The sequence below is a fragment of the Girardinichthys multiradiatus genome, chromosome 22 (assembly GCF_021462225.1).
Source record: "Girardinichthys multiradiatus isolate DD_20200921_A chromosome 22, DD_fGirMul_XY1, whole genome shotgun sequence".
In the NCBI taxonomy this organism is placed as follows: domain Eukaryota; kingdom Metazoa; phylum Chordata; class Actinopteri; order Cyprinodontiformes; family Goodeidae; genus Girardinichthys; species Girardinichthys multiradiatus.
The window spans coordinates 9,057,403-9,084,443 of NC_061814.1; the positions used below are offsets into that span (position 1 = coordinate 9,057,403).

The following is a 27,041-nucleotide window of genomic DNA, read 5'->3' on the forward strand; positions in this document are numbered from 1 at the left end:
TTGACTTAATGTTGAGAGACAGCATCATGCTGAAAAGGAAAATAAAAAAGATATTCAAAAAGCTAAAACCAGACCAGAACATGCACATACATTTTTGGAGGCAGGTGCTTAAGCCAAAAAAAGGGCATCCATTGTCAAATTTATTTATAAAATAAAAAATTTAAAAACATATATATTTATACCATGATTTGTTTTCTGACTGTTGAAACATTACACTAATAATTACTAATAAACCATTACCAATATCAATATAACTCACCACACTTAGCTCAACCTAAGACCTGCCTTTCATTTCAAATCACAAACCTACCTTAGGTAGTTAATGTTGGCATTGGCTTTATTATTATGGTAATAAAATCAAACACACAGCTAAGTAACATTTTCCTATTTCTAATTTTTTGTTTGCTGCTTTCTATCATAGAGCATTATATTCAGCCTTTGGTATATATTAGCCTGTAATTTTAACTAGCTAGAAAAATGATTCCTCAACATGCTTGCATTAAAAGAGCTCCTTAAGTTAAAGTGACTTTTACCTACACTGAACAAAGTTTGGCCAGTATGCTGTAATTATACAATACTGTATGTTTGTGTCTATTCTTAACACTTTGTTGTGAGAGTTAGGCTACTAGACAATCAGAAAAAAGGTTGCAGTCATGCTTTTTCTTTTCTTCTTCAGATTTTACCTTCAAAGTAATTAAGTGAAATGAGTGAAATGGTTTAATTTGTCTGGTTGTATATCTCCCTTTCTCTCTTCATTAAACCTGACAAACATCAGTAAACAGCTGGATTTTATGAGTACAAAACAACAGCTGGATTTTATGAGTAAAAAACATGTAGGCAATGAGTTACGCAGTCTTGCATAGATGCTGATTGGAAGAAAACGCAAGGTGTGGTGCCAAAATGCTCCTTCTCCGGCCCTTTCTTTGAAGAAACGTCAGGCCAGAAGCCATTTAATGTTAAGCATAACATTGCGTACACAGTCGTGAAAATTGAGCTTTGCACGGACGTCCGCTTTGAGTCCGCGCGTATGTCCGCGGAGTCAAGTGCGGCTATGTTCTGCCCTTTAATGTAGGAGGAGGAGGGAGAGTCAAGGTAGGGACTTGTGTTTGTATGATTGAGAAATGATTTGAGGGGGCCAGGCATGTGTTTGAGGGGGCATTGCCCCCCTTCTGCACCTGCGTAAAGTCGGCCTCGAGCCCCATGCTTTTTTCATGTTTGTTTCTGATCTTCATTAAAAAGTACAGGGGTTAGACAATGAAACTGAAACAACTGGTTTTAGACCACAATAATTTATTAGTATGGTGTAGGGCTTTCTTATGCAGCCAATACAGCATCAATTCGTCTTGGGAATTACATATACAAGTCCTGCACAGTGATCAGAGGGATTTTAAGCCACTCTTCTTGCAGGATAGTGGCCAGGTCACTACGTGATACTGGTGGAGGAAAACGTTTCCTGACTCGCTCCTCCAAAACACCTCAAAGTGGCTCAATAATATTTAGATCTGGTGACTGTGCAGGCCATGGGAGATGTTCAACTTCACTTTCATGTTCATCAAACCAATCTTTCACCAGTCTTGCTGTGTGTATTGGTGCATTGTCATCCTGATACATGGCACCGCCTTCAGGATACAATGTTTGAACCATTGAATGCACATGGTCCTCAAGAATGGTTCGGTAGTCCTTGGCCCATCTAGGACAAGTATTGGGCCAAGGGAATGCCATGATATGGCAGCCCAAACCATCACTGATCCACCCCCATGCTTCACTCTGGGCATGCAACAGTCTGGGTGGTACGCTTCTTTGGGGCTTCTCCACACCTCAACTCTCCCGGATGTGGGGAAAACAGTAAAGGTGGACTCATCAGAGAACAATACATGTTTCACATTGTCCACAGCCCAAGATTTGCGCTTCTTGCACCATTGAAACTAACGTTTGGCATTGGCATGAGTGACCAAAGGTTTGCCTATAGCAGCCCGGCCGTGTATATTGACCCTGTGGAGCTCCCGACCGACAGTTCTGGTGGAAACAGGAGAGTTGAGGTGCACATTTAATTCTGCCGTGATTTGGGCAGCCGTGGTTTTATGTTTTTTGGATTCATCTTTGAATTTGGTTTTATTTCTGACTTGTTCTAATACATAAGCACGTTAAAACACTATTTTCTGTTGCTGCATTTAACGTTTGGGGACCCTCTGTGTCTTACACAGTTTTTCTCGTAGTGGTAAGGAGTCACTAGCTTAGCGTTACCTTTAGCTCCACCATGGCTACCCGTTCTGCTGTTTCTATTATAGTACAGTCGACTCATTGGATAGTCAAGAAAATCGAATTAAATCAGTTGAGCTGTAGCCACCAGAATATGGGTAAACTTTGGTCATAAAGAAATGGACATGATCAGCAATAGTACTAAAGTAGGCTGTATTGTTAAAAACAATGCTAAGCTGGTACAAAGGGATCCAAAGTGTGTCAAGAAACTATATCCCACATTACTACACCACCACCGCCAGCCTGAACCATTGATACAACTCAGGGCTAAATTTTGACCCTACCATCTCTATGTTACAGCTGAAATCAAGCATCACTGGACCAGGCAACATTATTCCAATCACCAGTTACAATTTTGGTGAGCCTGTGCTAATTGTAGCCTCATCTCCCTGTATGAGAGAACAGACTTTGGACTTTGTTAACTGGTAAATATGCACAATTGACATCAATATAGCAATGCATGAGCTGGGAAGTCTATGCTAATGTGGAGAATCCCTGTGTGTGTAACTGTTATCTGAGAAGTGAGCTGCAACTGAATAATTTGCAATTAGAGGCAAGTTAAAAAGGTTTATTGCATACACAGGAATGGCAATTCAGTATTGTTGGTTACTGAAGAACGAAGACGCTCACTGTTGCTCTCATGTATGTTTAACAGCACATTTGCCATTAAAAACCGCAAAAAAAATAAAAAATTGCGGCCCTTACAGGGAATCATCAGTGCTTCAAAGAAGGCAGAGTGAAACCTCGATGTCAACACACCAGCAATGGAGTTGGAGCAACTACGGGATCAGCTAAGTTCTGGTTCAGTTGAAAGAAGACCAGCTACAAGAAGTGTGTTTCTATGCAAGGGTCTCTGCTAAAAATTAGAACCAAAATTGCACACTGATCAGACTAATAAGTGTAGCAGCAGACACTGCTACTGAGAATGATAGATCATGGCTTGTGAATACTTCAACAGATATAAAAGGCAATATCAAAAGCAAAAGAAATTTGAAATATAATACGTCACAGGTGGCTGATGACACAGCTTAAAAGGATGTTCCTGCACTAGTAAGTTTGCCTTAACAAAATGCCATATTACAGCTAAGTTTCGAAACTTCGACTAAGAAACTGCTCCAATGGCAAGAACATGGAGCGTGAGGGTAATTGAGGGTGGGAGTGAGGGTAGTTGAGATCTGCCAGTTTCCATCAGCCACCTTTCCTTGGCACAACAACAACAACTGGTGAAACAACAGCTGTGAGAAGAGTGTGCCGCCTTCTCAGATGATGATTATGATGTTGGAACCATCACTTCACTGCAGGGGAACAGCCAGGTACAGAGGTTCATCGGGAAACTACTGGCTATACAGAGAAGTCTGACAGAGATTGAGAAAACAGACTGTAAATCTTGTGTAGCACAAGTGGTCCACGCATACAATTACACAGGTAGTGAAGCTACTGGTTATGCTCCCTATTTCCTCTTATTTGGTCGCCAACCCAGACTTCCCATTGACCTCATGTTCGGTCTCAATGCAAGAGACTGGCGCTCCTCTCACCAGGAATATACAAAATAAGGGAGGGCAAGAATGAGTCACGAAAGCCTAGTATCTGAAATATGTTTTTATTTGATTTCCTTTCAACTACAGAATGAAAAGTACCCACACAGCCAAAGAGACCCAGCAGAGAAAGAGAGAAACAGAGGCATGGAGAATGCTCTGATCATGTAAAAGACTGGGAAGCCATCATTAGTCCACATCTGCAGCATCACAACATGGAGTCAGGTCATCACACAGAGTCAGCTGAGGGCAGAGGTACAGGACTTTCACCCAAATAGTGGAGAAGTGCAAATTGACTGGACTGATGATGGTGGAACAATACCACAACCAACTTTGGGTGAGAAAGTGGATAAGACACTGGAAGACAATGAGTGTTACCATTCAGCTCCTGGTGATGAAGAAGAGGCACATCATCCCACAGAGTAGGAAAGTACCCTTATCAAAAAAGAAAACCAGAGATTTACTTATCATAAATTAGAACAGACTGTTATGTCATGTGAATGAGTTGCAAGGGTGTAACATGTTAACAAACCTAATAATTTGTAATATGTTCAGAGAACGTTTTAGTGTGCAGTTTGGTGTTTTAGTTAAAATGCCAAATACAAGGGAGACATGTTGTATAAAGTTTCAACATGTCCTGAAAGGTACAGCTTGTTTCTACAGTACAGACCAAACGTTTGGACACACCTTCTCATTCAAAGAGTTTTCTTTATTTTCATGACTATGAATATTGTAGCTTCACAATGAAGGCATCAAAACTATGAATTAACACATGTGGAATTACATACTGAACAAAAAAGTGTGAAACAACTGAAAATATGTCTTATATTCTAGGTTCTTCAAAGTAGCTACCTTTTGCTTTGATTACTGCTAAGCAAACTCTTGGCATTCTGTTGATGAGCTTCAAGACGTAGTCACCTGAAATGGTTTTCACTTCACAGGTGTGCCCTGTCAGGTTTAATAAGTGGGATTTCAAGCCTTATAAATGGGGTTGGGATCATCAGTTGTGTTGTGCAGGAGGTGGATACAGTACACAGCTGATAGTCCTACTGAATAGACTGTTAGAATTTGGATTATGGCAAGAAAAAAGCAGCTAAGTAAAGAAAAACGAGTGGCCATCATTACTTTAAGAAATGAAGGTCAGTCAGTCCGAACAATTGGGAAAACTTTGAAAGTGTCCCCAAGTGCAGTCGCAAAAACCATCAAGCGCTACAAAGAAACTGGCTCACATGAAGACCGCCCCAGGAAAGGAAGACCAAGAGTCACCTCTGCTGCGGACGATAAGTTCATCAGTCACCAGCCTCAGAAATCGCAGGTTAACAGCAGCTCAGATTAGAGAACAGGTCAATGCCACACAGAGTTCTAGCAGCAGACACATCTCTAGAACAACTGTTAAGAGGAGACTGTGTGAATCAGGCCTTCATGGTAAAATAGCTGCTAGGAAACCACTGCTGAGGACAGGCAGCAAGCAGAAGAGACTTGATTGGGCTAAAGAACACAAGGAATGGACATTAGACCAGTGGATATCTGTACTTTGGTCTGATGAGTCCAAGTTTGAGATCTTTGATTCCAACCACCCTGTCGTTGTGCGGCGCAGAAGAGGTGAACGGATGGACTCTACATGTCTGGTTCCCACCGTGAAGCATGGAGGAGGAGGTGTGATGGTGTGGGGGTGCTTTGCTGGTGACACTGTTGGGGATTTATTCAAAACTGAAGGCATACTGAACCAGCATGGCTACCACAGCATCTTGCAGCGGCATGCTATTCCATCCGGTTTGCATTTAGTTGGACCATCATTTATTTTTCAACAAGACAATGACACCAAACATGTAACGTGTAAGGGCTATTTGACCAAGAAAGAGAGTGATGGGGTGCTGCGCCAGATGACCTGGCCTCCACAGTCACTGGACCTGAACCCAATCGAGATGGTTTGGGGTGAGCTGGACTGCAGAGTGAAGGCAAAAGGGCCAACAAGTGCTAAGCATCTCTGGGAACTTCTTCAAAACTGTTGGAAAACCATTTCAGGTGACTACCTCTTGAAGCTCATCTACAGAATGCCAAGAGTGTGCAGAGCAGTAATCAAAGCAAAAGGTGGCTACTTTGAAGAACCTAGAATATAAGACATATTTTCAGTTGTTTCACACTTTTTTGTTCAGTATATAATTCCACATGTGATAATTCACAGTTTTGATGCCTTCAGTGCGAAGCTACAATATTCATGGTCATGAAAATAAAGAAAACTCTTTGAATGAGAATGTGTGTCCAAACTTTTGGTCTGTACTGTATGTTAAAGTACCTTACTCTCAGAGCACTCTGCAGATATTAACAATACAGGTGGATCCAGTGATTGATTGTCATTGTGCACAATGACATCGACTGCACAATTTTGACATTAAAAGGAGATACATGGCATATTTTGGGACTGGATACAATCTGATACAGTCTGTTAACAGCCTACTGCAACAAAACCCGCAAAAGAACACATTGGTTCATTATTTAAGTATGCAACATTAGCTGACAGGAACTGCACCCTGTATGGTCTTTTGCTGCTGCAGCCCTTCTGCTTGAAAGTTTTGTGTGTTGTGCATCCAAAGATAGTACATACTTCCATTGCCACTAGAGATAATTTTTTAACACTACTGCTATACACTGAATAATATATATTTTTCCAACCACCTCCTGTTAACCTATAAGAAGGTTGTGCAGGAAACGTCTATTAGATCAGCTGTTTCTGAGATACTCAAACCATCTGGCAACAATCATTCCACATTCAAAGTCTCTTAAATCCACTTTTTTCCCCATTCTCATACCAAGTCTGAACTCCAGCAAGTGGTCTTAACTACATCGAGATGGTTAAATACACCGAGGTTCTGCCATTTGATTGCCATTTATTTGTGTTAACAAGCAAATGAACAAGTGTACCTAAAAGTGTCTGGTGTTTCTATAATAGAAATGCTGGCTGAATTATATAAATATCTTCTTCATAACTTGCTTCTATATAAAATATTATTTCACAGACATATTTTAGGACAATTGTCAATGTCAATAGCTGTATAGTTAAAACACTGCTACACAGGCAAACATGAACAGTATGAAAGGTTTCTGACACCCTGGTGGGCCTGGAACAACATCAACCCCCTAATGATGTAAGTTTTTGTCGACAGTGACACAACTGGCAGTAACGACACTAACCGTCAGACTAATGAGATGGTTTTCCTTCTCATATTGTCTGTGGATGGGGGTGAAGATGTGCTACTGACTAGTTATTCCAACCAGCAGCTTCATTAAGAGACAGAGTGGTTCTGTTTAATGAGAGGCGGATGGTTGTTACTGAACAGGTCAAACTGGAGAGAACAAAACAAAAGAACAGGGAATGAGGGGGAAAGTGTTGTCCACAATCTAGAGAGCTGAAGAGAATCAGGGATATGAGCCTTATTTTCTTTGTGTACTGAAAAATTGTTCATTAATCATATCTGACACTATTAATCCTGCAAATGAAGCAATTAGTTGTACCACTGGAAGAGCTTTGTCAGCTCTTGACTTTGTCAAGACAAACAAAAATTATGTTACCTTTTCTGTCGACATGCAAAATTTATTTTTAGGTTAGCCATTTCAAAACTGATTTATCATTCTAATCAATCTCTTCAGTAGATTTGAGCAGTATCCTTATTTAAAGGACCGAATGTTTTCAAATTAACATTGTTGAGCATCTACATCATCAAGCATTAAAGCCTTTGTCTTGTGTCTTGACACAGTGAAACTTAAACTGCATCTTTGCATTGAATTAATGTGACTGAATCAAAAGGATGTTTTAAAATATGCCTGTTTGAGAAACATAACTTATGTTACTACAATCATAATAGTCAGGCAAGCTCATTTTAAAGACTTTTGATCTAGTACTTCAGGCAATGCAACACTTTCTCGCCATGCATGATGTTTGCAGACGGTCATAAAAGCAAAAGGGTGTTCTACTAAGTACAAAAGATGCTTGTCATGAAGGTGATGATTCATTTTGAGACTTCAGTGTTAAAATGAAAGTGGAATTCTGTCTTGAATTTTGGTGTTGGGTTGTTAAATTGTTCTTGCTTGATTTGTTAATTGTAATCATTAGTTGCTAGTTGGATATTTTGCCAGTACCCCTAATTTGCAGTGGGGGTTGAACAATATAAAGTGAAATGTTAAATGGTAGCCTGTAGGAAAGGAGTAATGCAGATAGAATGTTGGGCATTAAAATTGTGATTTAACATGGTCAGGGCCTGCTTCAACCATCTTACATTAGAGTTAAACTACTGTAAGATGAGGGACAAACTGTGAGCTTTGTTTGATGTTTGCTTCCTCTATGACCCTGTAAGATGATGAATTGCTATCCGATTCAACATATTATACCTGCAAGGTGCAAACACGTTTTCTATATTATGTGTTTTAACTATTTTTAAAGTATGTGTACAGTATTGACAGCTATTGTGAACTTTTTAATGGAGCTTTGGCCTGTTTCTTAGTCCCATTAATCACACTGGCAGGTAGCTTGGTATACATCTTTTTTAGGACACATGGTCGATGGTAGCATTCAGTCCTTCTTCCAGGGCTACCCACATTTTTTCTCTATACTCTTTCAAATCTTCTCCCTTTTTGTAGGCGGCAATGGGAGAGAGGATGACAGCATAATAAGTGAAGTCGGCCCCACTAGTCAGATGCACTTTGCTTGCTTTGTTCTGGCCCACTTGTCTTCTCAGCTCTCGAACCTCTTTTTAGTAATCTTCCCCTGCCTGGGTTCTAAACCTTTTCCTGAATTTGGTATTGTGGATCTTGAAGTTGTCATTTGTGAAAACTAACAGTCCATCTCCCTCTATGTCCCAGGGGTCTCTGATAACTTGGTATAGTCAAGTCCCGTTTTGCAGGGAAATTCGTCTTGCATCTGTGGGCATCGGCTCTAGGACTTTCCTCATCATAACTCTGTCTGACTTCTGACTAACCTTTCTTGGCTCTTTTCCTTCAAAATCCATCTTTCCTGTCATTCTGAGTTGGTTACTGGCACTGTTTTCTTTGGCTTCTTGTTCAAATTGGAAGGTAAGGTCTCTTACTTTACTTTGTGTGGGGTCACATGCTCCCTGTGGCTTGGGGTGTTGGCCATACGTTGGAGGTTTCCCTTATGGCGCTCGAGGGCTGCTGATAAGAGGGCTTCCTGCCTGGTAGTCTCTTGCAGTTCTTGTCTGGCCTGAGCAATTCGTTGAAAGATTTCACCCGTCGGCCTTGTGATGTATGGGGTAATAGTTGGTCCTTGACTGGGTTCAGCTCCTCTTGGGTCTTGCTCTTGTTCTGACTCGTCGCCCTCTCCTTCACTCCTTCACTTCATCTTGGATGGCTCGGAGCTTTTCTTTGAACTGGGTCATCTTTCTGGGCTCTATTACATACTCTTTCAACCTCACCGGGGCTCTAGTGTTGGGGTTTGTGAGGTACCCGTTCAGTCCAGACTCACTGGAAACCATCTTTACGATCGGGTCATATTTTTTGGATGGACTGTACAGTGACACCAGTTTCCCCAGTCCCCAAAGTTCAAGGAACCCTGTCCACCATCGTAACCATCGATTAATGTCTTCCTTCCTCTGGACTGCTTTGGGGCATGGTATCACGACCAGTCTATATCCATGTCTTATCTCTGAACAATAGTATGCTTCATCTCTTTGGAGGTGGTATGCTAGTTGACTCTCTAGTACTTCTTTCGATTGCTCTTTGTTAAAACTGAAGAACATTTTCTTTACCGATGAAGCCCACGTTGAATATCCATCCCCACCTAACAGCAACTCGGTAGGTAAGCGGTGTAGCTCTAATGGTGTTGATGTCAGTTGTTCCGTTGACGGGAGTGGTCCTTCAGCTCCCCGCTCCGTCCATTCCTGCGTTTCACTCTCTTCGTCCATCGCTATGTCTTTGTCGTCTCGAGTTGTCCATCTCCAAAGCCTCTCGAGGATCCTTCGAGTAGGGATGGATTAAGACTATTTGGCTACTAGCTTTGCTGTCTGGGTCTGGTCAGTCTACCCTCAATAAAGCCCTATCCTCACCTGCATGCTATGCAGTTACTGCGAGGGTTGTGACTGACGGCCTTATCAGTCACAGACAACCTTACTCACTTTCAGGCTGTCGGTCCGGGGTGCTCAGGCAGAGACGTCCTTCTGCTGAGCATCCTTCTTCTAGGGCCCCTTTATCTCTGTCAGGGTCCCTGTTCGGGCGCCATCTTTCATTGTCCGATGAGCTAACCCCTCCCTCCTACTTCCCTATGTCTAAAGGGATTGCTCAAACCAGCTCTCCATCCAACGGGTCCGGACTTCCCCAAACCTGAAAGGTCTTACTAAGCAGGTTTACTGAAAGTTCTGTTTAAGCTGGCATCAGGAAATGACTCGCCTAGCCTCTGACAGCCTTCATACAAAAGTCTTGCCCTTCTTCAACTGGTGGTCTGGACGACTGAGTAGCCTATCGCAGTCATCCACACTTTCAACAGTAACTTTTGTTCATGGCTGCTCATTCCCTAATTTTACGACTGGCTCTTGGTATATGGGCTAGGTTAATTTGATGGCTCGGCACGAACCCCAAGGGCGCTGTTTTAACAAACTTGGCTAAGGCAACCTATAAAAACCTCCTAAAATATCTTGTAACCAGGCAACAAGACTTTTTACCACCAATGAAAAACCAAAAAATACGGTGACTCAAATAATTGAATGTCCACGATTTAACTAGAATTTTATATGCTTTCTTTAATTAGTAACACTTTTGCAGGGGTCAGTAACAGCTTAAATTCGGCAACACAAAATAATTTCAATAATACAGGTCCTTCTCAAAATATTAGCATATTGTGATAAAGTTCATTATTTTCCATAATGTCATGATGAAAATTTAACATTCATATATTTTAGATTCATTGCAGACTAACTGAAAAATTTCAGGTCTTTTATTGTCTTAATACGGATGATTTTGGCATACAGCTCATGAAAACCCAACATTCCTATCTCACAAAATTAGCATATCATTAAAAGGCTCTCTACACGAGCTATGAACCTAATCATCTGAATCAACGAGTTAACTCTAAACACCTGCAAAAGATTCCTGAGGCCTTTAAAACTCCCAGCCTGGTTCATCACTCAAAACCCCAATCATGGGTAAGACTGCCGACCTGACTGCTGTCCAGAAGGCCACTATTGACACCCTCAAGCAAGAGGGTAAGACACAGAAAGACATTTCTGAACGAATAGGCTGTTCCCAGAGTGCTGTATCAAGGCACCTCAGTGGGAAGTCTGTGGGAAGGAAAACGTGTGGCAGAAAACGCTGCACAACGAGAAGAGGTGACCCGACCCTGAGGAAGATTGTGGAGAAGGGCCGATTCCAGATCTTGGGGGACCTGCGGAAGCAGTGGACTGAGTCTGGAGTAGAAATGTCCAGAGCCACCGTGCACAGGCATGTGCAGGAAATGGGCTACAAGTGCCGCATTCCCCAGGTCAAGCCACTTTTGAACCAGAAACAGCGGCAGAAGCGCCTGACCTGGGCTACAGAGAAGCAGCACTGGACTGTTGCTCAGTGGTCCAAAGTACTTTTTTCGGATGAAAGCAAATTCTGCATGTCATTCGGAAATCAAGGTGCCAGAGTCTGGAGGAAGACAGGGGAGAAGGAAATGCCAAAATGCCAGAAGTCCAGTGTCAAGTACCCACAGTCAGTGATGGTCTGGGGTGCCGTGTCAGCTGCTGGTGTTGGTCCACTGTGTTTTATCAAGGGCAGGGTCAATGCAGCTAGCTATCAGGAGATTTTGGAGCACTTCATGCTTCCATCTGCTGAAAAGCTTTATGGAGATGCAGATTTCATTTTTCAGCACGACCTGGCACCTGCTCACAGTGCCAAAACCACTGGCAAATGGTTTACTAACCATGGTATCACTGTGCTCAATTGGCCTGCCACCTCTCCTGGGCTGAACTCCATAGAGAATCTGTGGGATATTGTGAAGAGAACGTTGAGAGACTCAAGACCCAACACTCTGGATGAGCTAAAGGCCGCTATCGAAGCATCATGGGCCTCCATAAGACCTCAGGAGGGCCAAAGGCTGCTTGCCTCCATGCCACGCCGCATTGAAGCCGTCATTTCTGCAAAAGGATTCCCGACCAAGTATTGAGTGCATAACTGTACATGATTATTTAAAGGTTGACGTTTTTTGTATTAAAAACACTTCTCTTTTATTGGTCGGATGAAATATGCTAATTCTGTGAGATAGGACTTTTGGGTTTTCATGAGCTGTATGCCAAAATCATCCGTATTAAGACAATAAAAGACCTGAAATATTTCAGTTAGTGTGCAATGAATCTAAAATATATGAATGTTAAATTTTCATCATGACATTATGGAAAATAATGAACTTTATCACATTATGCTAATATTTTGAGAAGGACCTGTAGAAATGAATCAATCAACTCAACCTGTCTTTCCCTGATGCTGAAACAAGTGAGTTTGGAGAGGCTTTGAAGACGGAGGCTCATCCATGCACCTGATGGAGAAGATTCTTCTGGTAACAACGAGTGGTTTCTTGAAGGGAATACGACTTAATCTTCAGTTTTCTTCCTTTAAGTGGCAGGCACTGATGCGCCAGGCTTTGATGGTTAAACAAGATCTTTGTTGTTATATGTCTCCGAAGACAGTAGTTTCCAGAGGCTGAAGAGTTGAAGGAAACCCAGAGACATAAATGAGGTTCAGGACTTCCAGAAGCCTGAAACTCAGAGCAATCAGCTGTTCACCGATCAAGTTCACTTCTGTTGTCTGGATAAAAAGACTTTAGATGAAATCAGATTCTTAATCTTGAGGCACAGTCCTTTCTGGGCCCACGGGTTGATCTTCTTTTTAACGCAGTCGATCAGTTGGGCTGTGTCTCTGTTCCTTTTCAATCTAAGCTTCTTTTCTCCGTCCGATCTTGTGCGAGGAAACAACCCCGTTCACTCCTTCAGTATTGCTTTTATGGTGCTTGATGCTTTCACCAGTCAGACCCTTATTAGGCTTCTCAGTTATTGTGCAACCTATTCAGCTCAGCCTCTTGGTTATTGCTCAATACTTTAGTCATGGTCATCGTGACCTATTGATTCTGTTTCTCGGCCTTGGAGATGCCGATAATAGTTACGCAGCTGGCTGTAGTCTTATCCTCCCTTCCTTCCGTTTAGATTTCAAAAGGTTCGATGTCAGCATGCAGCTGGCTCTCGTCACTCCCAATCATCCTCCAGTTCTTTCCCTAATCTGCTCAGTTTTAAACTTTACACAGTATTACACGTTCCATTCTTCAGCTTTCAGCATTTATTTTAAAACACAGTTGCAAAACCATCACTTCATTCTTTTTATTCATGCTTCACAAATGATTAACGCTATTTCTCTTTCATATATAGCTGATTGAGAATGTCAAACCTTAATGTTTTTACTCTAATTCTCAGTTCTTAGCCACATTCCAATCATACATCTTTTAACTTGTTAATCAAAGGTTACTAATTTCATTTAATACATGTGAAAGAATGTAAAATTATCATACATCCTTGGATACTTGTTTATACTTCTGCAAAAGACAAGACAGATAATATGTGGCAGATAATATGTGGCTCCACACAGGCCTCTCCAGTCTCTCGGCTCCAGAATATGAGAACATGCTTGTTTCACTCCCTACTGCTTCAACTGTGTGTTTTAATAATTATGGATGGATTCCACATAAGGATATTTATTGTGACTTGTATGGAGTTAACGGTGAGCAGTTACTAAATGTTGCATGGATTACATGGAAAGATCTCACCTTATTTTGACACAAGTTATAGTGCCAAAAAGTTATGTAGCTGTCAAAAGGTATGTGATCATAATACCATGGGTGGCCTTCACTCAGATGATATTTGTAATTTTATCACTCAGTCAGCATAATCTTATGGCTGATAACCATTTAGATGGGTTTAAGTGCTTACAATAATGAGCATCGTGAGCTCAAACTGTTTACCAGGAACTTTCACTGAATTGCTGACTTCATTTTATTCTGCTATTCACTGTGTTAGGGGTTTGGGAAAAGTTTGAACAGTTCAACTTCAAAAGAGTGTTTTAATGAAAACAACAAAGCTATATGCGTCATTAAGTCATGCATAATTAAAAACAGAAGAAACATGAGTGTTTGATTAAAAGAGTTTGTCACCAAATACAACGATATAGAAGCATGAACACATGCAACCGGATAAACACAAACACCAAATACTGAATGCACAGTCTTCCCTTCTTTGAGTTAATGGTGTAAAATGCAAAGAAGGAGCTTCAGAAACACACACGCAGACACACACTCAAAGGCCTGAGTCCCAGTGGGGAGTTAATGTCATCTCCGTTTAGTTGATTGTAGTGGCTTTTCGCCCCTGGAGACTTTTCCACTAGTCTGCAGAGTTACAGTCTTTATCTGCTCTTCATTTCCATATTCATACAAATCAGACAGATTCACACACACACACACACACACACACACACACACACACACACACACCCACATCCACACCCACACACACACAAACAGAAATAACCAAACAAAGTGAGACACAAAAATACAAGACAAATTAGATTATGAAAAGCCAAAAAAAAGCTAGGAAGTTTTAGCTTCTGCAAAATGAATGTTTATACAGAACCAAGCAGTTCCTTTTCATTTCTTTCTGATAAGAAAAAAAGATAACACAGGATCTTTTGGAAAGAAACACAATGTGAAAGTGCCAGTTTTTGCTTGTTCACCAGATAGAGAGACAGTTAAAGACTTGTGGATTCACGAATGTAAATTGTAAATATTGGAACCCAAGAAATCATTATCTTAATTCTATGGTCAGAATCAGATATGTAAGGTAGTAAGTTAGGTCTATCTGTGAAAAATTTACTTTTTATTTCTTACATTAGGTTTACAATGTGGTTTTGCTATTTGAAATTAAGTACAGCATTTTTACAGCAGTGATAGCTCTTGCTGTGGGTTTACTGTAAATGATACCGTTAGAAGTCAAAGGTGTGTCCCAATTCAGGGGCTGGATCCTTCGAAGGCCGTATTTGTAGGCCGATTACGTCACAGCACGGTGACAAAGGCTGTCCCAATTCATGAATCCTTCTGAGACTCCTTCAAATGCGGCCGACATATGTGTCCTTCTTTTGCCCGATTTGAAGGACGGGTCCATCATTTCCCATAATTCATTGCAGGTCGAAGCGTATTGGTCCAGCAGGGGCACCCATAGCAGCAAAAGCTGTGATTAAATTGTGAAAAATTACACTTTCTGTGACACAAATGAACTTCTACAATGTTTTTAGTACTGGAATATAACTATGTAGACGTTAAATATCTGCTTGATTTATCAAAACTGCTGGCTTGCCTCGCCAGCCTTCCCGGTGGTGAGGCTAGACCGTCCCAATCCACAGCTGCTCACTTCCAGCCTCTGTGGTTTTAGCTGTCAACGAAGGACCCAGCCCACGTAGACCAGGTCCTTCGAAGGATCCAGCCCCTGAATTGGGACATACCCAAAGTGAACCTTTTAATAAAGTACGTAGTAGGAGTGTGGGAGCCATATTGGTTTTTCAGAGAGGAGTTGGTTAGAAACCTCAAATTTTCCGAGTCAAAATTCGGACTGTACAGTACAAATAGAAGTTAGCACAAGTACCTATAATTGTTGCTTTGACTTCACTGAAAATCAGTCGTTTATCATATGGTCATCTTCATTCTAACACATAGCTTTGCATTTCTCTTTCAACAACCCAACCAATGTTATTTTGATGGTAAATAAACCAAATGTGTATTCAGACAACTGAGAAAATGCACGTTATAGCTTGAACTGGTGGGATAACTGTTTATACAGGATTTAACAGTTTTTTTTTTAATCCTTGTCAATGTGTTTGATTATTATTAGGTGTGAAAATTGTGTTGACATAGGTGAATTATATCTTGGCAATCTGACTGTTGCTGTGCACCAAATTTTCCCAATTATCCATCGCCCTGTGCTCAATCTCCATGGTAACCAACTGCTGTACTGGCTAATGAGTAGTGGTAGGCCCTGTTTACATGACAACAATCCATTGAAATCAGGATTTTCTTCTGTTTCTGTTAACACATCTACAAGACGTTTTAATTATGCAGCATTTTCAGACAAGACATGCACTATATAGACAAGCAATACCGATGCAATAGTCTTGACTACTTCCATAACTTTGTTTTGCTTTAACTCAGAAATGCACCACAGCAACACATAGGATTCACAACAGACTCACTGATTCGTCATTTTGGTGCCAGCACTGTTTGAATTTGGAGACGTTGCTAAAACACAAACACAGCAGTCTCTTACATGCTGGTTCCCATACTAAGTGTATAGTTGTAGCTGGAAATAATCCATCCTGTTATTCAAATTAGGAATGCTAGCAGGAAAAAGCAGTGGTGTAATCATGTCATGCAGGTCAGGTCTAAGCTATGTTTGGCCAACTAGTCTAACTTGCATAGGTTTCCAATTTTGCAATATGCTAACTTATAACCAGTTATACATTCTTTTCTTTTATGCAAAACAGGAAGTTTCCCTTGTTAAATTAATGATATCCATAACTGTTTTAATATCTAACACTCAAACAATAAAGTAAGAACGTTGTCAGTGACAACCAACAAAAGGGTCTCGCAACTGGCTTAGCTTAGCAGTAAGCCAACTGTATTCATGCAATGTTTACTTTGGAGAAAGTTTGCAAATTGCAACAAAATTTTACAGTATACAGCAAATGGAGAATCACAGTCATCGGGTTATTCTTACCAAAAATGTTTTGCAATTACTAACCCTTTATAATGAATGTGTTCTATTTTGTCTTGTATATGAACTGTTTTTATGCATTCTATAGTAAGAAGTTACAAACATCTTCCAGGATATGCTAAAACATAGCAGATAAACAGGTAAAGACATTTCAAGAGAAAAGCTGTCTTCAATATCATCCTGTGGCTGTTCACCAATGTTGTTTTACCTCATGGTTTGCTCCCAGTTTGGAAAACTACTTCCACTGAATTGAAGAACCCGGTGGAAAACATAAAATGTTATTGCTTTTAGATTAAAAACAGCTGAAAATACATTTCTGTTTTACATTGTTTCAAATATTTCAGACTTTCTAGCTAGTAAACAGTCCTTAACACAGAAATGTGAAATAGGCTTGAACTTGAACCAATTCCACAAGTTTAAATTCTGTTATCCCCAATGTTGTAAACTAGACATAATTAGATCAAATATCTTCTTCCAGGCTGAGCTATGAAGGAAAGAAAACTAATGAAGCGGTCAGGTATGAGTTTCTTACACATTCAAACATTTAGTTGTTATCTAGAAAAATTCTAAAGCTATTGATCATTAACTGCCTCCGTTGCTCCAGTTCTGGTTATTCTAATTTCTCAGTGTCTTCCATCAAGCAGAAAATAGAAACAGCCAAACCTTAAGGAGCTTCTGTCTCTCACCTGCTTCTCTCTCCACTGCACAACCATAATTACCTTCTCAAGTAATCAAAGAGAAACCTACACACTCACAGCCTGAAGGGACACTGTTCAAACTATGGCTGCACAGAGGCATTTAATGGGTTTTTACATTGATGAATACTTATTTTACAATCTCAGGCTGTAATGGTACTACAGTCTCAACTATCTCCTATATAAGCTTGACAGAATATGAAACGCAGTTTTATATGAAACGCATATGAACATATGAAGCGCAGTTTCATATTCTGTCATATTCTAACGTTGGGGTGCAAAAAAAGAACTGATAAAATCTTAAACACCAGCAGCTCTTCATTGATCCATGTTATCAAATGTTTGAACATTTATTCTTGGTGACATTCTAGGTTACCGACATTGTAGCATAAGGATTCAAATATAAAAAAAATACACTTAAATGTATCATTAAGAAACTGCAGTTCATCTATTTAAACAGTTTACAATCAATTTCCTTCTATGATCCTTCAAAAGGTTTATAAGGATAGTTCCAACCCAAACAATTGCAGCAGTAATTTTTTTTGCAAAAGTAGTCATTTTGCTACAGTGGACATGCTGCTTTATGTCTAGTTAAGTACTATTTCTGGTGCATTTAAAAATGCCACAGCTTTGGCCAAAGCACGGAGTTATCCTTATGCCTATGCCATGGTTTCACCATTGGGACTTCATACCAAGTCAGATGCCATGAAGTGTTGCAAAGTCCTTGTATGCAAACAAATACCAATGCAAACAAGTTTGAAGACTGCAACAGATCCTGCCAAGTTTTTTATGCTTGTTAGAGCACACATTTTATGTTGTCTTGTATGTATCTAAACATGTGCCTTATATGGGTCAAACCCAGAAACATTCACAAGTTGTTTTCATTCAAATCTAATTTCAAGCCTGTAATGACTAAAATAAACACTTTCTCTTCATATCCGTGATATCTAATGGGTTCTCGCCAGCGCATTTCAGCGTAGCGTGCCGCTATGCTGAAAATGGTCGCCTGAAATTAAAAATAAGCGTAGCGGCCCTTTGACTGACATCTGGCTTTCCTCTCAGTGTGGTTTTTATGTCGGCTGTAGCGCATGCGCCGAGTCTGCTCCTTCTACCCTATGCGACCACTAACAGTAAAGCTTTCTAAAATCATGTGAGCTTCGATGGGTGGGTATAAACCACATCATATGACAGGCCTGCAGAATCCCCCCAAAAAACATAATTTTTTTTCTTTGATATCGTGAAGTTAACACCTGTTTACCCCTGTCTTCATATTTTCCGCTCCTTCACTATATATTGCACTAAATATGGTTTGGAGCGTTTTCTTCCCCTCTGAGCTGTAGATTTTTTTTAAATATTGGGAGATGATTTTCCAAGTGCACATTTAAAATCTTTGTTCTCTAAATAATACACATGTTAAAATGGAAGGTCCAAATTACAACATAATGAACGAGACAAAGTGTAGTAAGTAAATGAAAGAGAGTGTTGAACCTCTGAATAAATGGAACAGGGAGTGCTTTTATTTTCAGGTTTTCAACCAGAAATGTCCTAGTAATGTTGCAGCTACTTTGTCGTAGAAAGTCGGAGGCAAGTTAAGTTTATTTTGTTTACACAATTATCCAAAGTCATTTAATACAGCATTAATTTGCAGAGACATCCATATGGTAATTTTGTTAGCTACAGCTAATATGAACACAAATTCACAAACATCACAGTAAAGCACATCCTTTCAAAGTAAAAGCACCTGTCTGTAGCTTACATGTCACTTTCTTTCACTATTCATCACATGAGACAAAAGTTGTTACCGACTTGACTTGGACTCCTGGTCCAAGTCAAGTCTCAAGTCTTTAGGGCACCGGTTAAAGTCAAGTCTGAAGTTGGTAACTCAAACTCAGGTCGCTAATTTTAGTCTAAACATAAAGAAATGAGCTGTGTTTTGTAGCATTTTAAGTCTTGTCATAACAATGAACTACTGTGCTTATTATGATACACACCTGTTTTGAATAGTGAATCTGCGATGGGATTAAGTATGTAAAATTCTCAATGTTCTGTGCACTGTACCGGGACATCACATGTTACATTTGCACTGACGTCACCATTCAATATATACATTTTTTTTTTAATATACATTGTATATACATTTTCTAATTTGGAGATGAAAGTTTAATTAACTACAAACAGTTTGATTGCCCACATGGTCAAACAATTCTTAGAAATTAGAAAAGGCTGCTATCAGAGCAGGTTCAAGCATATGGCATGCTGAGGTCAGTAAATCTTTTTCAGTCCAGAGCAACTGCAAAGCAGTTAAGTAACATTATTATTGGTCCATTGCTGCAAATCTGCAGATGCATAATGTTGATTTTATAACATTGGCACATACAAAATATTGTCAAAAGTATGCATATTTGCCATATCCCTTAAATATTTATTCTCTTTTTGCTTATTTGTCAAACTGAGATGTTTCAGATCATCATCAGACAGTAAATAAAACATGCAAATTTGAAACAGTGCTTCCATTTGGTGAAGGAAAAAAGCTATCTAAACCATCATGGCCTTAAGTTACAAAGAAACCACTGCCCTTGAATTAACTATGATTAACCAAAGGTTTTTGGAAGAATGAGTTCAATTTCACCAGCTACACCCAGTGCTGGTTGCTGGCAAACCTGTAGGATAAAGAATGTATTTATTTATTTGTTTTTGGAAACTGTCTGACAACATGAAGTAGACTAAAGGTTTTACAAATCAACATATAATGTCCTGAACTAAAGAAATCTAAAAACAGATGAGAAACAAACTCATCGACATCTATCAGTATGGAAAGTATTGCAAAGCTCTAGAAAACCACAGTGAATGCCATTGTCCACCAACAAAAAGAACATGGAAGAGAGGTGGATCTTCCTAAGAGGGCAGGCCGACCAAAATGACACCAAGAGCGCATGAAGATCAAGGAGGTCACCAAAGAAGCTACTGTACAATAACAATTAAAACAGTGCAGGGCTCAGTTAACATCCGTGTTCTTGATAAAGGTCGAGTGATAGTGTTTGCAATCAGTCTTGACCATTCACATTTCACTGATTTTTAAACAGGCATATCTCTGGGCAGTACAGAGCTCCAGCAAATGTGTTGAGACAGTGATGTGCGGCACACCTCTTTGTGTGATAGAGCTACAGGTAGAACCAAGAGGACAGTCCTTACTACTCTATGATCCAAAATAACTTATTTAATGAATTAATTTATACTTACTTCATTAAATAGGTTATTGTTAGAGTAAAAATGTGCATAACCTTAATTTCGCAGTGAAGAATTGAGTTATTTGGCTGCAGTTTACCTGCCTCGAATCATGAAAATCTCAAACTGGAGACACAGCAAGTGCTGCATTTTTAAATTTTGCTTTGTTGTGCTGTGCATGGCACATGTAGAATATTACCTTGTTGCATGATGGGTAGATCAGCTGCTGCTCATTTGGTTCTCTGCAAAGGCGGAAGCATACGATAAGCTAGTCAGAGGAGCTACACGCGCTCTGTGTTTACACACACTGATGGAAGTTGTTCCATTTTAGTAGTTACCTGCATGTGTTTATAAGTTAGTGCACCACAAGTGACACAGACAGCATGTTCACAACTTTGGATGCAGAGAGTTAGCACTGAATAAAACAGAATTACATCTGTGGCAACATAGTAACTCTGTGCTCCATCCACTTCATGCTCACAGACCTTCTCTTCTTAATGAAGGTGGAGCTGATTAAGCCGGACAGCAGCTGATGCTGATAGTGGACCTTGTAAATTACTTTGAATGAGAAGGGGAATATGTTTCAATTGCGGACACATAGCAAAATAAGCAAACTCTGTGCACGGAGCTTTACTGGTTAACAAGATTGGGGTCCTAATCTATGACATTGCCTCTATGATGTTCTCCTTATGGCTGCAGATATGAGCTGAAAAATAGTCTAGGAAAATTGTTAGGAAAATATCAAAAATATATGTAAATTTACTTTCAAAAAGAAGAACAGTTCTTCTGGGTGCTCAACTTCCTTGACTGTGATAGGGTTTCTCTTTAAGGACAGGTGATGAATAAACAAAACAAAATCTACCTTAAAGATATCCTTCGCCAAGTTACAGGAATTACAGAGGGAAAAAGAAAGCCAGTGCTTCAACCGCCTAACTTCAGGCTACAATTGCACTTGCTTTATGTGAAAGAAAATGGCAAACCTCTGATCACAGGTCGAAAATATTGAAAACAAAAAATCACGTAGGCTAAATAAAATTAACCGAACCAGTCCCAAATATCTGCAATGGGCCACCCTGAATTGTAAGTATCGGCAATAGTAACAACAACAATAATGATAATAATAATAATAACGTCCAGTGTATAATTTAACATTGAAAAGAGACTGGGCATAAATGGCATCCATAGCAAAACCAACATAAGACAAAAAGAACACAAAATGTTAAATAATAGTACTAAATACATCACCTTGAAGTGACTGTGACATCAAATGTTCATGATAAATCCAATTACATTTATGGAAAGTAAACACTGATAAAAAAAAATTAAAATAAATTCATGCCACTGAAATAAACAGTTGTTAAGATATATGGTCATAAATTGCACTAAAAAGGCTCATATAGACTACTATTTTGTTACGCTCTTTAATGACATAGAAGGGGAACCCCCCCACATAAACTGAATGCTGCTACAATGGCAGCAACACAGACAGCAGCGAAGAATCTGATATTTCTTTAGATGTGTCTCAGTCACTATCAGAGAGAGTTTCTGCATTTGTGGGAAAAGCGTGTCACAGGCACTTAATTATTCAAAGTGAACATTTCCATGATTTCAGAGTTTTTGTCGTTGTGACAATAAAATAGTTTTACAGAGGTATTAAAATAACATTTCTCCCTTTTACATGAGAAGAATTACCAATCCCTGGCATCACCACATACTGGCATACAGTACCTCACCAGTGATTCCTTTCTTCCTGCTATGAACACAGAAGCTAAACATTAAGAGTAAGAGATGACATGGGTTTCAGCTTAAGACACCCATAAAATACTAAAAAAGTAAGTCTCCTTCAAGCTGTGACAGAAATAGAAAAAAGATGCTTTGATCAGTGTTGTCTGATTTTATTTCCAGTGTTTTCATCTGACAGTACAGGATTCCATCATTCTAACCAACGTAGAGCATCTCAACTCAGCTTGTGAAGAAAATGTTCCTTAACTAATTTCAAATAGTGATTGAATGATACCTTGAACTAAAGAGAGTCCATCACAATCTAGTTTCAAACAGTTTAGTACCAAGTACAAATAGAAACTGTACTGAATTATCTAATTTTCTTTTACTGTACATACTTCAATTTTTGCCTATCGCCAGGTAAACCTAAAGTACCAAAAATGGTTTGAGCTTACTTTGCTTATCAAAGGGTTAACATGATTGGTCATAAGGTTTGACCCTTTAGTCTTTTGGAGAGTTGCCTGCTATCCAGCCCACAGAGACAAAGAATCAATCATAGTCCTAAGAAAACTGGAGAGCTCCTTAAAAAGCCTAAAAGACAAGGATAAAAGTTGTTCATGGTCAAAACGAATGCAGCGAGTATTTAAATTTATATAGTAAGGAAAACTGGAGAACTGAACATAGAGCTTATACTATTTAGGGAGTTAAGCTTTCAATGAGAAAATAAAGAGTTAAATGTATTAGAAAAACAGAAAAAATAGAGTCTGTCAGTTAAGGAGATCTATTTTACCCTCTCTCATCTACAAGATAACTATTAGCCGCTTCCGTTTAAGTAGGAGTCCGATGAATCTCTGCTCTCCATTAAATCCCTCAGAGTCTTTTTCCACCATATTACACTATTCACATATCTTCAATTAGAAACCATTAATTTGCCCAACCACATTCCCACTTTAGCCATTAGAGGGTTTTTAAATCATGGCCAATTATCCTGCCACCACAGTTCTCTGCCTACATTACTGAACCAATCAGTCAGACAGAACAAGGCCCATCCATTACAGCCTAGTGAGAGTCAAGGCTGCGCTCTGGTGTGACCTATCCAAGATTTTTACCAAAGTAAAATCATTCAAGTTTAAATAGATAATAGCCACTGGCTGCGGCTCAATGGTTTTTATATGTTAGCTCGTGAAAGTTTTGTACAGGTTATGCCTTTAAACCAACTTTACAAAATGAAATCTGATTAGATGATAAACAAAAAGATGTCACAAAAAGATGATTTTGTCTAATGGATGTCAAGAATTATTATCCAGCATTCCTACAAGCATCATAACTGCAAAATAACCAACGGGACTTTAAAAAGTAGTCCTGATTGATGAGTGGTGATTTACTAGATACTTCAATTGACAAATTTAAAGACAAATGAAAATCATGCAACCATTAAAAGTTTCCAAAACAAAGGCATGTAAATTGAAGGGTAAATTTGCTCTGCAGTTAAACAGCATTTCTGTTGGTATTCTATAGATGTACATCTCAATAAAGAATCTTTAATATAACCCTATTTAAAATCTAACGTTTGAGCAAACAGAGGAATGGCAGCTTACAGGCTGGTCTGCAGGACAAGGGCTCTGCAGGGAATTGTCCTGGCAACATTCCTGTTCCCCCTCTACATTGCAGGCTTCTCTATCAACTCCCCAGGCTGCCATCTTCAGAAGGTCTCTGGTGACTCTGCAATAGTTAGCCTCATTACATGTGAGGACGATTCTGAGATAGTGGACTCTTATAAGTACCGAAGTGTTCACCTCAACCCTAAACTAGACTGGAGTCACAACACTGATGCTCTTCACAGGAAGGGTCAGAGCAGACTCTACCTGCTAAGGAGAACGAGACCTTTTGGAGTGCAGGGGGCGCTCCATAAGACATTTTTTGACTCTGTGGTGGCATCAGCCATCTTCTGTGCAGTTTGTTGGAGCAGCTGCTTATCTACAGCTGAGAGGAAGCGGTTAGGTAAACTCACTAGGAAGACCAGCTCTGTCCTAGGATGCTCCCTCAACCCAGTGGAGGTGGTGGAGACAGAAGGACTCTGGCAAAAATGACATAATCGTTGGACAATGTCTTGCAACCCATGCCAAATGCACCACATTTTATTTAATCGGAGTATGCTATTTTTAATAACTACAGCATTTTTTCTTATGTTGTACATTTTTCCCTTTCTGGACAGTTTTTATTTTTTTGTTTATATATTTTTCATCTTTGTGTGTTTCTGCATCTTTCCATTTGTCTTTCACTTTTCTGCTGACACACCTGAATTTCCCCATTGTGGGACAATTCTGGATATTTCTATTCTATTCTATTCTATTCTATTCTATTCTATTCTATTCTATTCTATTCTATTCTATTCTGATGTATTTAACCCCAGTACATTACTGTCTCATGGGTTTCTTAAAAGTTCTTTTATGTTAATTTAATGCCTCATAATTTAGCTTGACGTTAACAAATACTTTTATACTAGGTTCAACGAGATTTGTAGCCGATTTCCCCCTTTTTTTTTTAAACCCACCAATAAGATTTGTGTGATTCTAAATGGTACACAGGGAGAAGGGAGCAGAAAGCTATGGCAAGCAGGTGAGAATGAGCAACACCTGAGAATTAAAGCAGGGAACTGAGGGTCAGAATAATGGCAGCGGCAGACATGGAGGAATACAGAATATAATCAATGAAGGATAACAGGAGAATAAACTATAAAGTAAGCACAAATGAATGACAAGCCAACATCTAACAAATGAACAAAATGGAAATACAAAAGAAAACAGAGGGATGAAATGCAAAACAAAAACACCCAAAGATCATGACAAATAGTGTAAATATTGTGCATCATTACCTGCTGTAGTTGATGCACCAACCAATTGTCCGGTGACTGTAATAGGCTGACTTTGAGCTGGACCATCCACTGTTTTCAAGTCAGTGAATGCACCCTATGTATGTCAGCCGGTTAGACTAACAACAGCATTCTACTATGTGGAAGTAGTTACAGTGGAAAGAAAACCTCTTTGGAAAGTAAAAGAAAACCTCAAAGTTAGCTTTTCAGTATGGAAAAGCCTGATGCTTACAGGAAGCAATGCTAACCTTGTTTTTGGTGCTTATTACTAAAATAGGATGTTAAATGCAATTAAAATTGTTAGTGCTCTGACAATTTTGTCTTTGTTTTAAAGCAATAGCACATCCTTATTTTACAGCAATTTCTCTGGTCACGTGCTTTTTATTTAATGCATTATTGGCCGTTGTAGTAAGACTTCAAACAACAATTTGAATGCTCTAAGAAGCTTTCTCCATCCCTAGGTGCAATAATTTATACACCTGTGGCCATGGAAGTGATTGGAACACCTAAATTCACTGATTTGTAAGGGTGAGTGAATATCTTTGACCATATAATGTAAGTAGAGCCAAATGAAAAGAAGAATAATAATTTTTGAGTCAACGAATTTGAATATTTTTATTTTTAAGTTAGGTGAATGATTCGGATTCTGCAGTGATTTTTTTTTTTTTTCATACATTGCTAATGGACCTGCTTCTATCCAGCTAAACCTTGGCTTGGCATTAGTCTAAAACACCTCCTCTTCTGATTGATCAGCTCACTGATCTAAAATGGCAGAGTGGGAAAAGCTGCTCAATCTTTATTCATATCAAACTAAGAATTATGCAAATATAATTTATGAAAATGGAAGAAAGTCCTCCATCACCAATGAGAGTTTTTAGAAATGTTTATAGGACTGTCTTTGGGAATGACTCTCTCTGTTGTGGATTTTGGATTTGGTAAATTACATGGTAGTGTCCAAAATAAAATTTGTTAGTAAATGTTAGTAAATTGTTTATACACTGAAGGAAATAGTTCAATAAACTATTCTTAACACTTGCCAAAAGGTATTAAATCACATATGCAATATGTCCACATTGTTTCTCCCATCTCAGATGTAATACAGAGAATGAACTGAAAGAGCACTGGCAGAGTGTGAACAGTAGGCACGAGGCATCGCAAAGAGAGGTACTCAGCTTCAATCAGACTCAGATTAGGGCCGTCGATTGTCCTTGTAGCACTGCAGTCACTCAGGTTGTCTTATTTGGAGAGTGCGCCCAGCTGTGTGGCTCTTTTCCTGCTGATTTATTTCACTGTGTGCTTGTTGCTAGGCTGCAGAGATACTTTAATGGTACATTTGTGATAGGAAAAAAGGTTATGATGAGATTATAACTTCCATGTCTTCTCTTTCATCAGTATTTTTTGTCAAATAAAAATAATTTGGTGTATAATATATTGCAATTATATATCAGTATAAAGACAATGGGATTATAGTAGGACTCATGTACAGAAAATATTGGGATGATGACACTGGCTATGATTAACCCACATTATCCCGACTGTTTTGTTTTGTTTCCGTCATTACAATTTCTCTACCATCTGCTGTAGGCATTAGCTTCCCAGCTGCTATAAATATACATATGGGGTCAATCAAGGGCAGTTAGAAACCATCCAACTGGACAAATATAGTTTTGTGAGTTGAGGGCCCAAAATTGCACCAAAGCCGTCCTTTGCCATTGAAATAATGCAAAGATTGATAATGCACTGATGATTGTGACTTGATATATTGTACAGGTCCTTCTCAAAATATTAGCATATTGTGATAAAGTTCATTATTTTCCATAATGTTATGATGAAAATTTAACATTCATATATTTTAGATTCATTGCACACTAACTGAAATATTTCAGGTCTTTTATTGTCTTAATACGGATGATTTTGGCATACAGCTCATGAAAACTCAAAATTCCTA

General features: G+C 39.3%; 1 protein-coding gene across 3 annotated transcripts in view; it reads right to left on the reverse strand.

Moving 5' to 3' along the window:
- The window catches only part of LOC124859164 (attractin-like protein 1), a 482,005-nt gene that overhangs the window by 122,836 nt on the left and 332,128 nt on the right, over positions 1-27,041 (reverse strand). Inside the window, exon 28 of one of the 3 annotated variants that reach the window (XM_047351755.1) lies at positions 2,832-3,614. The exons of the other annotated variants lie outside the window; for them this stretch is intronic. Coding sequence (XP_047207711.1) covers positions 3,594-3,614 — 21 coding nt within the window. The 3' untranslated portion in view covers positions 2,832-3,593. Of the gene's footprint in view, positions 1-2,831; positions 3,615-27,041 lie in introns of those variants that run through there. 3 annotated transcript variants of the gene reach the window in all.